The sequence below is a fragment of the Apaloderma vittatum genome, unplaced genomic scaffold (assembly GCF_000703405.1).
Source record: "Apaloderma vittatum isolate BGI_N311 unplaced genomic scaffold, ASM70340v1 scaffold30118, whole genome shotgun sequence".
Classification (NCBI taxonomy): Eukaryota; Metazoa; Chordata; class Aves; order Trogoniformes; family Trogonidae; genus Apaloderma; species Apaloderma vittatum.
In genome coordinates this window covers 6,936-22,839 of record NW_009729539.1, presented here as the reverse complement: position 1 = coordinate 22,839, position 15,904 = coordinate 6,936, and the positions used below count along the sequence as shown (strand labels likewise).

The following is a 15,904-nucleotide window of genomic DNA, read 5'->3' as shown; positions in this document are numbered from 1 at the left end:
GTGGAGGGAGAAAGGCTGGGTTTCATACGCCCCGTTCTAAGGAGCGCAGGGTCCCGCACGCCTCGTTGTGCTGTCTTGCAAACTACCTGGTTTTTACTGTCTGTTTTTACTCTCAGCTTTGCTGCCTGTTTGCCTTTTTTTTTTTTTGAAGATTCCATCTGTTTGCCGCGCTTCTCTCCTCTGTGGCTTTACCGACAGCAGGTAGCAAACTGGTTGCAGTCTCTTGCCCTTAAGGTGCGTGATAGAGCATGTTACCTCGACACGAAAGATGTGCTCTTAAGGCCCTTTCAGACAGAGAGGGCTTGGCCCAGCTGCTGCAGTAGCGAGGTCTCTGCCACCATGGTTAGAAGAGGGATTAACCTTTGCAAAAAGGGATTAACCCTTGCAAAGAGGTGAAGGGAACGTTAGCCCAGGAAGTCGCAGTTGACCTGCATTGGTTTCTCTCAGGCAACTCCAAAGTAAGTGTGTAACCTGGTTAATGTTACAAAGGCTATAGCACGCTGTAGTCAAGCAATGTGTTGGTAGTGGCATTTATGTCTGGTGCTAATTGTTTGTTGTCGTTTTTAGTAAGCATTGCCAATGGATGAACTGGTGCATGACTTGGCCTCAGCCTTAGAGCAGACTTCAGAGCAAAACAAGCTGGATGAGCTATGGGAAGAGATGGCCCTGAGCCCGCGGCAGCAGCGGCGTCAGCTTCGCAAGAGACGGGGTCGTAAACGACGCTCAGACTTCACGCATCAGGCAGAGCATACCTGCTGCTACAGCGAGGCCTCAGAGTCGAGCTTGGACGAAGCTGTCAAGGATTGCCGTGAGGTGCTGACAGCCAACTTCAGTGACTCCGATGACATGGCAGTGGTCAAACGACACCCAACTCTCAGTGCCACGCTGAGGAGCAAGCAACACTCATGGCATGAGTCAGACTCCTTTACAGAGAATGCACCCTGTCGACCTCTCAGACGCCGACGGAAAGTCAAACGTGTGACGTCGGAGGTGGCTGCCAGTCTCCAGCAAAAGCTCAGGGTGTCGGAGTGGAGCTATGAGAGGGGCTGCAGGTTCAAGTCGGCCAAGAAACAACGTCTTTCACGCTGGAAAGAAAATGCCCCTTGGACATCGTCCAGTCATGGCCTTTGTGAATCAGGAGAGAACAGGCCCTTCCTCAGCAAAGGGGGAAGGAAGGAGCGAATGGAGTGTGAAGCTGATGAACAGAAACAGGGCTCAGATGAAAACATGTCCGAATGGTGAGATCTTGGTTTCTTCCATGTGCTAGTCAGATCGCCACCTTGCTTGCAGCTGCTTGTAAATCCCATGCCTTGCTTTTAGAAATTCTTATCAAAATTATTCAGTGCTTTTCTGTTTTTGAAAGGGAGAAGTACATCAGCTACTTCTAAACTGTAGATTTTTTTCCAAATCTTTCCTCTCAACGCTGTACCTACGACCCAAAACACTTCCTTGAAAAGTTGGCAAGCTGCTATGTTTCTGGCTGCTGTTACACAAGGAGCCCTCTGAAACGTCTGTGGCCCTGCAGCTACAGAAGTGGCATGGTTGTGGCCTGAGGATGGGAGACCAAATCCACCATTGGCACTGGTGTTGTCTGATTGATACGAACTGATCTCCGATTCTTGTTTCAGAATTTACCATAAGTACAACTAGAGAACAGCTCAGGTCTCCCATCACGATAGTTAGCCTTCTGTGGGGGTACTGTGCAAACCTCAGTCAAAACACCTTGTTGTGGGTTTGCGTTTCTGCTTTGGTTCAGGAATAAGATCCTGAAAGGCTAGCTATGGGGAAAATGTAACAAGATGATAAGAAGTTTTGGGAAACTTTACTTAGAGGATAAGCCTGTGCAAACAGTGGAGTCTGGCCTGTCTTTGCGTACGGTTTTGGAGAACTGCGATGAATTTGTGGCAGAATCTCATACAAGAGATATAAACAAGAAGTGTAAATGTTGTGGTCTGAATTTGTGTGTCACACTTGTGAAGTTTTCCCTTTCTGTGACTTATTCTCCCTATAGAAGGCTTGGGGTTATAAAACTGCTTCTGTGCAAAGAGGTTTTTCAGGTTAGAAAAGAAACACCTTCAGAGCATCAAATGGAGGAGATTTCTTAATGGCATACAGAAAGTAAATAGGGTTGTTTATTTGCTAATTGTCATTGTGTAAGAAGCAGGAGACATTGAGGAAACATTTAAAACAAAAAAAGTATTCTTCTTCATGAAATGTCAGGTTTGGAACTCTAGTGTGGGACATTTTGGAGGTAAAAAATTCAAATATGTCCAAAAGGGGAGTGTGTAGTATAGATGTATCAGGGACTGTTAAGCATTACAGCCCAAATGGAAGATCTAGCCCAGGAATTCCCTAAACTGCGGAGCACTAGAAGCTGGAGGGATATACAGAGGAAACAGTTGGTCTGTATTTGCCGTGTTCTTGTATTCTTTCCTCAGACGTCCACTGTTTTAGATACTGTCAGAGAGAGGACAGTGGATTTGGAAAGTATAATTGTTTGATCTGCTGTAATTGTTCATATGTTAAGGTTCATTTAAGTGTTTTGCCTGTCTAGCTCCTGCAGTTTGTTGGAGTGGACAGGTGGCACTTGGTTATTGAGGGCTTTGTGGATAGTAGTTGGAAACTTCTCAGTGGAGTTTTCTGGGAGACTGTAAAAAGCCTAGGTTGTAATTATGTCTTCACTGTCCTAATCCAGGGGACCACTGCTGAATTTTTACTGAATCAGTGTGGAAATAGCAAAGAAGTAATTTTTTTTCCTTAAAAAGTGACTTTTGTTTGCTTAAAAAGTGGGTACAGAGTGGGCCTTTTCGAGAGAGCAATGGATATCTTTTTGCTACTAGTTGTTAAAAGCACTTTTATCTTTTCAGAGCTGTTTCCTGGTAGTCCGGGAAAGGGAATGTGCTGAGTAGTCCCTGAATGTTGCGTGTCAGTGGTGATGAACTGAGAGGTACCCTTACTGGATGTGGCAGTGATGGACGGTGTTCCTTGAAGTTTCTTTTCCACCAGTCAGACTCTGTTCCATCATGTCAAACTTGAACTTAAACCAGCAGGCTTTCGTCCAGCTTTCTTTTGTGCCAGCCTCTGAGAGAGTAAATAAACAGCTTTGTCTGGAGTGTTACTTGAAGACCATGCTGGGAGATCACTTTGTTCTGTCTCAGTTGTCCCTCGCTCTCGAACTAATTATTGTGCAAGTCTCTGCATCAAATGACATTTACCGTCTGCTGCCAAATCCGTGGGATTCGCTTTGGAAAGCTAGGGCTTGGAATATTTGACCTCTCCAACACCAGATGTGTGATCTGTGTTATGACTCACTAGGGAGTGTCAAAGTTGGAGAGAGAAATACACGCAACCCTCTTCACTGCGGAGTATCCCTCACAGCAGTGAAGGATCATGCTTTGGTCTCTGCTGCTCTAAATATAGCGCTTTGCTGCAAGCAGCAGAGTGAAACTGGCTGTGATTACCTCACTCTCCCTGTGCTCTAGCTGTTGTTTCTGGTGCCACAGAAGAAGTACTTTGCACAGATGTGTAACAAGGGCATATCCTGAGGAAGGGAGGAGGAAATTGGGTGCCTATGAGAGCAAATGGTGTGGTTGTCCTCACAAGCTGGTAGGACGGAAGAGGACTGATATGTATGGCTTGTGGGGTTTCGAAGCCGTGGTCAGTGGTGATCTGGTGGTTTACAAAACACTGTGATACTGAATTGGTTCTACTGCTGTTCACTCTTCTAGCATTGAGGAGTGTCCCAAAACTGGCATGCTCTTAGGCAAACTAAGTTGTATATCCAGAACTAGATTGTTTGGGGTTTTTTTTCACCTTCTTTTGCCTCTCCTCCACTGACACTTGCTTTTCTTTGTTGTGTAGGAATGAATCTCTGCAAATCCACAATTTTGTCTGCTTTCTAGAAGGCTCCTTATCCTAAGTCAGATCAAAAACCTACTATATTCAATAGATAAACTCCCATTCACTGAGGAAGCCTTGAGTAATTATCCTTAATGAGGAGACAGTTGTTATAGTTTGCTTGTGGGACTGCACCTGGTCTTTTCCTGGAGGAAGATGGGTTGCAGTATTGTGATTCAGTATTGTGAAATGAAATCTTTGAAATTATTTTCCAAACGTGGCAAGAGGTTGACGTGAATGGAGAGGACGAAGGATGTGCAGGAACATGATGAGGGAATGATGATGGTTCTAAATTGAGTAATGGCATGGCTTAAAGCCTGATCTGTCAATGATTTTGGAAAGAACAGAAGAAGCAAGTGATCTTAGTTTAAGTAGACATTTCTGTATTTGTACAAAGGTGACAATTACCTGCTAAGACTATGAGAATTAACATGCTCTTCTGTCCCTTAATGCTTTGAGATTCTTTACAGCCATAAATAATTTGCAAATAATAGTAATAAATTGCAAAGGCCAATTATATATTGAGTTCTGAAATTCTTTCTCTTGTTGGTCTAAACTGAGTACAGAATGGTCTGCGTTTGGCTTGAGGACAGAATAAACCATAGTACAAGAGCTGTCTGAAAAATCATTTTGACTGATATGCTTACCAGTGAGAGGTGTGCAGTTTGTCTCATCTACTCTCAAGTTCCATAACTCTTAGCATGAGTTTTTCAGACTGTGGTTTGTAAGTGACCTACTAATTCGTTGTGGTTTAACCGGGATAGGCAGCTCAGCCCCACACAGCTGCCCGTCACTCCTCTGTAGTGGGATGAGGGAGAGAATTGGAAGAGTGAAAGTGAGAAAACGTAGGTTGAGATAAAGTCAGTTTAATAGGCAGAGCAAAATGGGGAATTCATTTGCTAGTTCCCAGCGGCAGGCAGATGTTTAGCCACTTCCAGCAAAGCGAGGCTCCTTCGTGTGTAACAGGTACCTGGGAAGACAAACACCGTAACTCCAAATGTTCCCTCTTCCTCCTTCTTTCCCTCAGCTTTGATTGCTGAGTACGACATGGTATGGGCTGGGGTATCCCTCTGGTCAGTTGGGGTCAACTGTTCTGACTGTGTTGCCTCTCAGCTTCTTGTGCGCCCCCAGCCTGCTTGCTGGCAGGGTGATGTGAGAAACAGAGGTGGCCTTGGCACTGTTGAAGCACTGCTCAGCGATAAATACCTAAACCATCAGTATGTTATCAACGCTGTTTTGGTCACAAATTCAAAACGTGGTGCTGTAGAGCTACTATAAGGAAAATTCAAGTTTATCCCAGCCAAAACCAGTACAGTATTCTGGCTTGGGAGTATAACTAGTGCTCGTTCTGAGCATGCGGTATGGTTGCTGTACCCTTTGGAAGGGAGCTGTTTCAATGACAGCCTGCAGTGGCAGCCAAGAGCCTGGCTAAACTGATGAGTTGGAGGCCAGTCTCTCGGTAAAGAAAAAATTCCTCTCTCTTGGAAGGCAAGTGACAAAGACAGAGTATTCAGCTTCCCCTCCTTCTCCAGCCCGGCCTGACCTTCTGCAGCCCCTCGGTGCCTCTTGTTTTCTTATTTTTATAGAAAATCAATATCCCTTCTGACACAAACAATAGCTCAGGCGAAAGAATAAATGGGGGAAACCTGAGATCTCTGTCCATCACCTCTCACTTTAACTCTCTCAAACTATTTAATTATAAGCGTGCTTTGCTCCAGGTGTTTGCGACAGTGAAATTGCTAAATGAGGACCATTTTAACCAAAGATTGGGTGATCAATAGCACTCTATAGCAGTAGCTTGTCAGATCAATAGCATTCATTATTTCATGGTTAAGGTAAGTAGCCTCCTTTGCAAGTGGAGGTCATTAATCAGTGCTTACTGGACCTGCAGAAAGGCTTGTGTAGGAGTCTAGTTTGTGCTTAGCCCTGAAGTGTAAAAAGGGTGGTAAAGAGGGTGAGATCCGTGGAAGTTTGGTCCAGTACAGCACTGGCAGTAACATGTTATCTGTTGGGAACTAGAGAGCTCTCAGTACAACAGGATGCTTAAAGTACTGTTCAGATGATCTGGAATCTTGACAGTTCTTTTTACTTTCTCAGGCACCTTTCCTCTGAGGATGCTAAAAGCCTTATGAGGCAGTCACTCAGTCCTCGCATCTGCTGCTTGTGAGGACTGTTAATCCAGGCTTTCAAAAGCAGACATGCTAAGAGATTTGCCCAGGGTCAAACAGTGGATTGGTAGGAGAGCTGGAAATGAAATGAATGACTCAGGATCTCAGTCAGTCCTTGGCCTTAGTCGCTACGGTGTATACGTGGGAGGGTGAATGGATGGCCAAGCTTTGTAATGGATTGATTTGGAATTTGATGTTAACTTAGATACTGAAATGTGGGAATGATGTACAGATTGTTCATCCTTTAACATTTAAATGGCCTTTATACAATTTTGAAGATGCAGAGTTCACGGATACTCAGTGTGAGGAGTTGATGTGGCTACACTTCAGAGTGCGTTTTCTAAAAGCAATAACATGCTTATGAAGTGAGTTTATTATGTGACTGCACTTCTTTAGGTTGATACATCTTGTGATCCCTCAGCCTTTTGAATCAAGGGGTCTCTGGTTGATGCTGGTGTCTAGTATGATACAATTCCCCTGAAAAAGGGGGCCTCAGAGATGCTTTCTAACAGTGGGCCCTGATTAGAGATTTATTCCAGTGCTGAGTTATACCTGATATTTGCATCAGGTGCTTGCCTTAGCCTTAGTGGTGAAGGGGTGAGCAGCAAGTAGTTTCTGCTTGTTCTGATATCTCTCAGCTAAATCAGAGCAAGTATTGCCCAAAATGTCAAGGGATTGATTTAATATCAGCATTAAAGCCATCAGATACTTGGGACTGACCTGAGCACGTACTTCTGCTACAAATATTCATCCAGCTTTACAGTCCATTAATGACTTTCTACACATTAACTTCTAGTTTAATTCTTTGTCTTGAGATTTAAGTCCCCTGTAACTGCTTCAGCAAATGCAGAGTGTGCTGTAACGAGGCTGCATTCAGCAGCAGCAAGTCATACTGTGCTGAGGTATTTAGCTGAAGAATTGTGAATGTACCAGCTGCTCTTCCCTCCGAATAAAATAAAACTTCCCAAGATTGAAGGGGGAGATTTATCTACCTGTATAATATTTTTTTGAGAAAAAGGAATCGGAAGTAGAAAACTTCAGATAGCTGTTTTGAGTAGCTGTTAAGTGACCCAAGGACAGAGTTTTTAACTGCACTTAATTTCCTAGTGAATATTCCAGACAATGTCATAGTTAGGTTATTAACTGTAGTACCCGAGGCTAATGCCATTGTATTAATTACTTTTTGATAACTTAGAATCCTGTATCTAGCATAGTTCTACTCTTGTTTTAATGGAGAGCAATTATGTCCTGTGCTAGAGCCAGCCATGTATCTGAAATGTAACTTTTGTAGGTTAAGTCTTTTGGTCTCAGAGAAGCTACTAAAATGTAATAAAGTGGGTTTTATTTTGTATCTGTTGCAGTTGTAACAATGAGGTTTTTTTGTGTTTATTTTCCTTGCAGTGAAACCAGCAGTGTCTGCAGCAGCAGTGACACTGGCCTGTTTACCAATGATGAGGGCCGCCAAGGTAACAATTGTCCTGTGATTTTCCTCATGTGTTGCTGGGGAATTTCTCTTACTTTACAAATAAAAAGAAAAAACTATGTTTGAAGGTGGACAGAGAGGGAAGTATGGGTGAAAGGCCAGTGGCTGGGAGGGTCTAGAAGTTCGGAAATGAGCTGAGGGCTATAAAGATGTGATTTTGGTAACAGTACACACTTCCTTCTGAAACACTTCATAGAAGAACTGTAATATTTGAAATATAAGAAGCTATTATTCTGAAAAGGCACAAAAATACAAGAGGAGTTTTAGAACTCTCCGTAATGAAAGAGCAGTGCTTGTGATTCATTTCTATATGTATTTTAATTGTTCCGTACATACTATTAGTGCCTGCATCTGTTAGGTTTTTTTCTCTATGGGCAGGAAGAGATGATATAAAAAAAAAAACAATTAGTACTGACAAGTCACCAAACAGACTGTGCTAAGAACAACAGTAATATGTGATAGTTTTGTCTTGTTTAAATATACGTTCCTCCCGTGCTCTTGTTTGCATTCCTTGAGCCCAGTATTTTCAGTATCTGTTGTAGCAATGGTTTCTTAGGAGGTTTGAGTGTGGAGTGTAGTCTGGTTTTGTTTATCAGTGACAGCACAGAGTCCAGTTTGCGGGAGATAAGGTAAAACTAAGTGTGAAAGAGATTGTAGTAGGCACATAGGTGTTCAGGGCTATTATACATGGAGCAAGTGGAATGTGACCCTGAAGAGCTGTAATTCTGCAAAGCTTCTGCTAGTGTGCACTCGGGTTCTGTCACATTTCATGAGCTAAGATTTGGATGAGATCTGTTCTGGGAATATATGAGTGCTAAAGAAAGTAGTATCAGTAACTCAGTAGGAAATGATACTTCACTAGTTTGTTACTGACATGGGTATCAGTGTTTGAGGCAACACAGTGATGGCAAATATGTGTGGGATTTTTCTGCTGTGTCAGGCTGTAGGGTTGCTCTGTGGTGGTCTTAGGTGGCTATACTTTCCTGAAGAGTAGGGATTTCTATATCAGCTTTGAGCTTTGCTGAAAAATAACTTGTTTCCAGCCTCCTGTTCTTCAAAAGCAACAGAAAAGTCAAATTCTTTGTCCTCTCTTTTTACTGATGACTGTTCTGGGGGAGCTGAAATTAGTGAGCACTTGTATCAGATGTTGAAGCAGGCTGGTGACTGAAGAGTTGAATTTTTGCTTTATCACCCAAGGCAAGATTGATGTAGATAGGATGGTGTATATATATCTGCTTGTCTATGTGCTTGCCCTGTTTACTTGCCCTGGTTTTATACACTGCTTTAGACATTAACTTCTGGCTGCTACTAGAAGTAAGATACCCAGTAGACAAAAGCGTGCAGAATATACTACTTAAATTAATAAAATCCAATTACAGCCTTCCCTGTCTAGGTACTAGAAGAGATTCGACATCCTAATCATTAGGCCTCTGTCTGTTCAAACAGTTTACACTACAGTAGCTTTCTGACTAAGATGTTTTAGCTTACAGTTGTGTTAAAAAGGGTTAGGAAATGTTGGTGCACCTTCAGGTTAAAAAAGAAACATCTCTTTTTCCTTTTTTTTCTGACAATTTCTAGTCATAAAGTAAATAATGAAGAACAACTCTCCACTTCAGTGAGATGGAGAGAGCACTTCAGCGAGATAACTTTATTTTTTTCCCACAGATCATCATCTTAGAAGTAGTTACCTGCTACAATTCCTAACTGAATAATGAGAAATTTGAAATAATAGTGTACTTAAATGGAACATAGTTTTTTTCCACCCTTCTTTTGAGGTTACTTCATGTAATATTTGTGCTCTTGCGCATTAAATAGGTTGTCTTTGCAGTTCCAGCTACCAGTGCACTTCTGTGATCGCAAAATGGTCCTAGTTTATAATTTGATTGTAAGCTTTTTTTCTTCGCTTTTTTTTCCTGTCAAATGCATTGGAATCTCTCACTGGGAAAGTTGCCGCAGAATAAGCATATGATCCTGATTGTTAATGTTTGTCCTGCGAAAGTAGTGATTGAAGATAAGGCAGTGCACTATGCTCTTAGATCCAAAACTGTAGTGATATTTTTGCATGTATAATGATCACTTACAAGAAGTAGCCAACATTACTTAGTTTTAATTTACTATAGTTTTTTTATTGTATTATTTTTTTTGATCTGTCAAGATGTGTGGGTTTGCATAATGAACTTCAGTCAGGAATAACATAACTTGGTGAGGAAAGGAGAGTAAGTGGGGATGCTTGAGCTGAGGCTTAATGGTAGGCAAAGGAGAGTTTTTCCAGTGTCAAGTGTGTTAGTTTTTTAAGGCAAAATGAAGCACCTTGTAATTACACAGGACTGTTAATTAGTTGGGCTACTGAAAAGCTAAGTGTGCCAGGTTCTTTGCCTTCTTCCTGCTTTTTTTCTTTCCGTGCTTACATGCTACTGCTTTCAGGAGATTTCTGGCCAGGGAGATTTACCATGAATGGCACCTGATGCAGTTCAATTTTAAGACTGCAACTGGATTAATTATGGTGATCCTGCTTTATGGAGACTTCGGTCATGACTTCTGTTGATGCTGCTCTAGTTTTGCAGAGAGTTTGTATTTCTGATAGAGTCTGAGAAATTTTGACTGAGAAAGACTCACACAGTGGTTAGTGCTTATACTCAGAGTGACCATTTCTAACAGTTGTGTGTTTTCCTCTTAACTGCTGTCTTAGGATAGAGGGATCTTTCTCATCAGTGAGTGTGCACCTTCTGCTTACTCTGTGAGCCCAGTCTTCTGCTGCTGTGAAGTCTCTCCTGTGACAGCCTGTAACGTGTGCCAAATGATTGGCCTCTACCTCTCTCACAGTAATTACTTCAGAGAAAGAGTTCTGCATAAGACATCACACAACATTGAACTGAGGTTGATGAGATGCAGTCGCAACAGAGTGCTAAAGCTGCCCTAGGCAGGGCTGTAAAGAGGGCTTTGTTCTGTAGGGAAATTCTGTAGACTGATGAGTTGGATAGTTTAAAGCATTTAGCGAAGCCCCATAGTAACTGCAGATCATTGAAACAGAATACAAATATAAGGCTCTTCAGGAAGGAATTCCTAATGAGACTTGAGCTGTTTCACATCCAGAAATGCCTGCCTGTGACAGTCCCACAAAATTCCATCCTGTTTCTTTAGGAGATGATGAGCAAAGTGATTGGTTTTATGAAGGAGAATGTGTTCCAGGATTCACTGTGCCCAACCTTCTTCCCAAGTGGGGAGCTGACCACCGATCTGAAGTGGAGCGGATTGACTCAAGCCTAGACAAGCTATCAGATTCCACCTTCCTTTTGCCCTCGCGGCCAGCTCAGAGAGGTGAGATCCGTAAGTAACGACGTGTGTTTGAGAGCTTCTGATGTCGTGGCAAGGGTAGATTCTGTTCATAGGGCTGAATTTTAAATGGATGCTAGAGATTTGTGGGATTTCTTTCACAATCCAGTTAAGAATAGCTGCACTGCTGGAGAGGATGCTAAAATACTCATACCAGCCGCCAACGTTCTCTAGTCTTCTTTTTCTTTAAATAGGGATTTTATTTGATTTGTGAATAAATTGGCATACCTACCTCTTGCAGATTGAGAAACAAGAGACAGAGGATCTGATATGACCAACTAGCTAATTGTCCTGCCTGGTGGTTTTGTCTGAAAGAATCTTCTGTACCCATTGCTCATTTTTTCTGGGTTTGGTTTTCAGGTTTTCATGCTCGCCTGAATCGCCTTCCAGGAGCTGCAGCCCGTTGTCTCCGAAAAGGTCGGAGGAGGCTTGTTGGCAAGGTATTCCCTTCTACAAGATAATAACTCCGTATTTCCAATGCTGATCAGTCCTGATCTACTATTTTGAGATATCACCTGAATTATTTTCTTCAGAAAGGGCTCCTGTACACTTTTTGTTTCGTGTATTGTTTGATTTGTTTAACTGCTTTGACTGTCAGGAGTTGATTGAGTGGCTAACTGGATTTTAAGGCAGGTTTGGAGGTGCAAAGACAGTTGATCAGTATTAAAAGCAGTATGAAAGGAGGTCTGAAGATGAATGACAGAGAGCATAAATATCAAGAAGACTTAGAATGTAGGGGAGAATTGTGATGACATGAGACTTGTGCACGAACATAATCAGAGACTACAAGGGCAGAAGGGCGATTCAAAAGTGAAGGAAGGCCAAATTTTAGATAGAGAAGCAGACTGATATGGACGGCAGCAAAGGAAGGTGGTTTTAGCAGTTGCATATTTAGTGGGGGGACAGAAGAATAAAAGGGTATATGCAATAACGCAGAAAAAGTTACACAAAGCTGTTGACTAGGTTTATTATAGGTAGGACAAACAAGCAAAATATTAGTCGTGTTTCTAAAGGATTAAGCAATACTTTGCAGATGCGTGTCTGAAAGAGGGAGGGATACACCTGTTTGGGTCAGGATCTTGGAGTGTTGAGTTATGCTGTCTGTCATAGAAGATACTTCTGAGAAGGAAGGTGTTGGCTGTATTTGGCTTTTCTTTTACTGGGATGTGCTCTGTGATTCTGAAAATATTGGCACATGTTCTGAGCTGACTGGCTTCAGAGAGTCTGTTAACAAGGTGTGTTAAGAGAGGCTGAGAGTCTAGAGGAGTACAGCTTCTTCTGTTCAGTCACACTTGAAAGATTGTTGTTTGCTTCTTCTTTCTTGCACTCACCTTGCTAAGTTGTAACCAATGTTTAAAAATACGAATCCTCTGCGGGCTTTGGGTAGGGTTCCTCAGGCCACCTGCAAGTGGCTGGGCCTGTTGGCAGCACCTCTAATGATCCAAATGAGAAGGATAATATTTACTTGTTTAATTCATCTTCATCACCTTAAAGGGATCTTTGTCATTTGCAGTGGAGGTCACTGCTCCCCCTTCCTCATCTCTCTCTAAATTGTAATCATAAATAATGAGTTTCATTCAGAGCTCCCCGCCAGCGAGCTGCTAATTACCAAAAGTACGGCTTGTAATTTACACAGTAATAAACCGTAAATTTAAACATTATGGCACTTTAAGTTAATAATTTTCCTGCTGTAACAAATAGCCCATGTTTCACCTCTGCTGCTACAATTCCCCCCAAACTTCGACTGTGTTTTGCCTATGTACCCGGCACAAACAAATCTTACCTGTGAAAGCCTTTTACCCTCATCTTTGGACCCTTCCTGCAAAGTGTATTTCTTTCTTGGAAGTAGTTGCTCTGCAGGTATGAACAGCTGGTGCTTCAGGCTGTGTGTGTATGTGTGTGCCAACATCAAGCACATACACAGGGCACTGTCTTGCAGGGAGAAATCTGCTCCCAGAGCAAGTCCCTTCTTGTAGCTGCTGCTTTTAGCTGCTGCTGAATTGCTGCTTTCAGAAAAGGCAAAAGCTTTATGCATGCTCCTTTTTTCATTCACCTGTGCTTGGTGAATCCCCGTTGTTAGCAGGACAGTGTGATGTCCTGTCATTCAGCCTGTTTCTGGCCCAAGTGACCATAGCAACCTGGAAATAAGCACTTCTTGGCCGTTTCCCCTGTTCTTAACTGCGTATTTTGTACTGTTCCGGTCCTTGGTGCACCCCTGTGCAAGCAAATAGCATCACTAAAATAATAAAAAACAAGCCCCACAAATAAAACAGAGTTATTTTCTGCCATTTTAATTGGTTAAATCAGCTCACTTGAAATTCTAAAAGGAGGGAGTGAAGATGTTTAGCTGAGAGTGGACTGGGAAGGGAAAGATGTGGCCCAGAGGAGTTAGATCTGTTCTTATTGGCAGCAACAAACTATTATGTCTGCTCATTGTATGCGAGTCTGCAACGTTTTACCTGTCTTTGTGTTTCAGGAGACCTCCATGAGCACTCTGGGCACCGAGAGGCTAGGTCATATTGTTAGTGATCCACGCCAGAAAGAGTAAGGTCCTTAACAGCTGTTGTGTAGAACTTTGGGAGGGGAGGAAGAATTTATAGGGTCCTCTTCCTTCCTAGAACTAAAGGAAATGAAGAGCTGGGTGGTAATTCAAGCATGCAGTGGCCTGTGGAATGGGAGACCATGCTCTGCTAATGGTTTCTCTGCTTTCTTATTTGCAATTGCTGACTTCCCTTTTGTTTATGAGGCTGCCTCAGTGTGTGGACAGTGCTCAAATGCCCTTTTGGTTACAGTCAGCTTTTTCTTTCCCCTTCCCTTATAAGGTGCCATTGCAATAGCTGCAGATCTTCTGCACAGTGTGAGAAGACTGAACTTTATATGTTAGTTTTTTTAAAAAACTTGTGTGAAGCGTGTACCCAGACTGCAGAAATGATTCTGACAAGGCAGCCACAAAATTACTTTCTATTTCTTTGGTGTTCTGTCTCCTTCCCGAATCAGGGCATTTAAATAGTAGTTGGCACCAGAAATAGTCATGTTGCCTATCCTTTGGCATCACTCTGATGCTGTTCTTGTTGGGTGATGGGCAGGTAAGGATGGCACCTCTTGACTGTAGCACAGTGGGTCCAGCCTTTACCAGCTGTTGGTGTCCAGTTTTCTTCCTTGGATCTGAAATTTGTTGTTTTTAATACGAGTCTTGCTGATGTTTAATCTTTCTCCTTCTCCCTCCATCTTTGTTCTTTCCTTCCCCTTCTCTCCTTACGCCCAACCTAACTTTTTCTTCCACTTGTGTTTGTTCCTTGGCATTGCTCCGACCTGTCTTTCCGACTCTGCCTCCTTCCAGTTTTTGGTTACCGTCCATGGGGAAGAGAGATCGCAACCAGGTAAGCTGACTCTGCTCTACCTTTTTTATTTTCTTGGTTTCCTTCTCTCTAGAAAGAACAAAGTACCGGCTTCTGATTTCCCCCACACTGTGTCCTGTGCACATGAGGTAAGGCAGCCCTGTCCCTTCTCATTTTGTTAACTGATGTTTTCTGGGCTTTGAACACAACTCATGTCTCAGGCATTGTATTGTCTGTTTAAACTGAATAGCTCAGGAACGGTTGTTTATCTCCCTGCTTCAGGTTACTGTAGGCCTTCCTCTTGGACAGTGAGTGGGAGGGAAAATGCCACTTGGCAAGAGGAGCTTTGGCCTCTCAAAGTTCCATAAGAATTGGAACATTTGTCTCTTTTTAAATGCTTTATTTTGCCTGCTTCTACTCAATAGTCTCATCAACAGAAAAGGGAAAAATATGGTGAACTGATTGTAGCTAAATAGCAGCTTTAACAGGAGGTGATAAGCAAGAGAAACAGGCATTCTTGTAACTGAAACTCTTGTGTACGCACTTTTATATTCTCCAATCTTTCCTGGCTTCAGTGTTAGGACGCTTTTTTACTTAAGATATAAGAGCTTGGGTTCTTAACAGCAGAAAGAAAAAAGGATCTTCCATTTGAACATTTTTGTTGTAACAGTGTTCCTAGTCACGCACGCTCCCTTCTATAGCTTTGCAAGTGTTTTTTTGATTGGTGAATAGTAGGATTGAAATCTGTATTATTCTTCAGGTGAATAAAAATACATATGTGGAAAGAAATAGTTTTCAGGCCTTTGTGTAACTGTTTATTTTTCATTAATGAGAACATTTCACACACCACTTCTATATTGCAAAAGATAAGAACATGGGCTTTAAAATGATCAAAATAAATTGCTTTAGTTTTTCTTAAATTAACTTGAATTGACTAAGGAGAGTCACTGGTGATTCTCCCCTGCACAGTAGTGCAGGGACAGTGTCACTTTACTGACAGTGAAAGAACTGTCCAACTTAAGGAGGAGCTCCCTGATAGCAGGAGCAGCTTTGTGGTATGTAGTGCCTCTTCTTTCTCAGAAAGGCTGAAGGCAAAGGCCTAGTACTGAGTTCTAGAGTTGCAGACAGCTTTTATGAAAAGTACTTCTAGAGCTGTGGATTATTCATTTGGCCTTATTGAAAAAATGCATCAGTAATCCTGGTAGTACAAGAAAAGTGTTCTGAAGACTGGTGTAGCACTTTGCAAAGCAGGTGGAAATGAATTTCCTGCTTCTGGTTTGAATTATAAATAATGAGGAGATGCTGAATGGAAAGTGTAATGCAGGTACCTGAAAGAAATACCAGTCTAAAACTTCTATTTGCATATTGAGCCAAACTTGCTCCATGCATTGATTGACTAGGTTATTCCATTTCTGTCCTGATCTTCAAAAAATCTTGAGTTGCATCTTCTACAGCAAGCTGTCTTGCACAGATTTGATGCCTTCAGGATTTGTCTAGTGTGTGTCTAACAAAGGATCTAAGATTTGTGTGACAATACAGCATTTCAAAAATTTGTTATAAGCACTTTGCAAAGAAAACTTGTGGGGTGGGTTGGGAGTGGGAGGAGCAGTTCGCTTGCTATGGAGTGAATTTGGAGCTCATTGTGAACTGACTGTGGTGGGCCTGAGTCTTTCAGAGGTCTGGGT

General features: G+C 42.3%; 1 protein-coding gene across 1 annotated transcript in view; it reads left to right on the top strand.

The window, feature by feature from the left end:
• The first annotated feature begins 579 nt into the window (after positions 1-579).
• The window catches only part of GPATCH2L (G patch domain containing 2-like), a 15,840-nt gene continuing 515 nt past the window's right edge, over positions 580-15,904 (top strand). Inside the window, exons 1-6 of the mRNA XM_009874483.1 lie at positions 580-1,238; positions 7,467-7,531; positions 10,690-10,866; positions 11,242-11,321; positions 13,358-13,425; positions 14,222-14,261. Coding sequence (XP_009872785.1) covers positions 580-1,238; positions 7,467-7,531; positions 10,690-10,866; positions 11,242-11,321; positions 13,358-13,425; positions 14,222-14,261 — 1,089 coding nt within the window. The remainder of the gene's footprint in view (positions 1,239-7,466; positions 7,532-10,689; positions 10,867-11,241; positions 11,322-13,357; positions 13,426-14,221; positions 14,262-15,904) is intronic.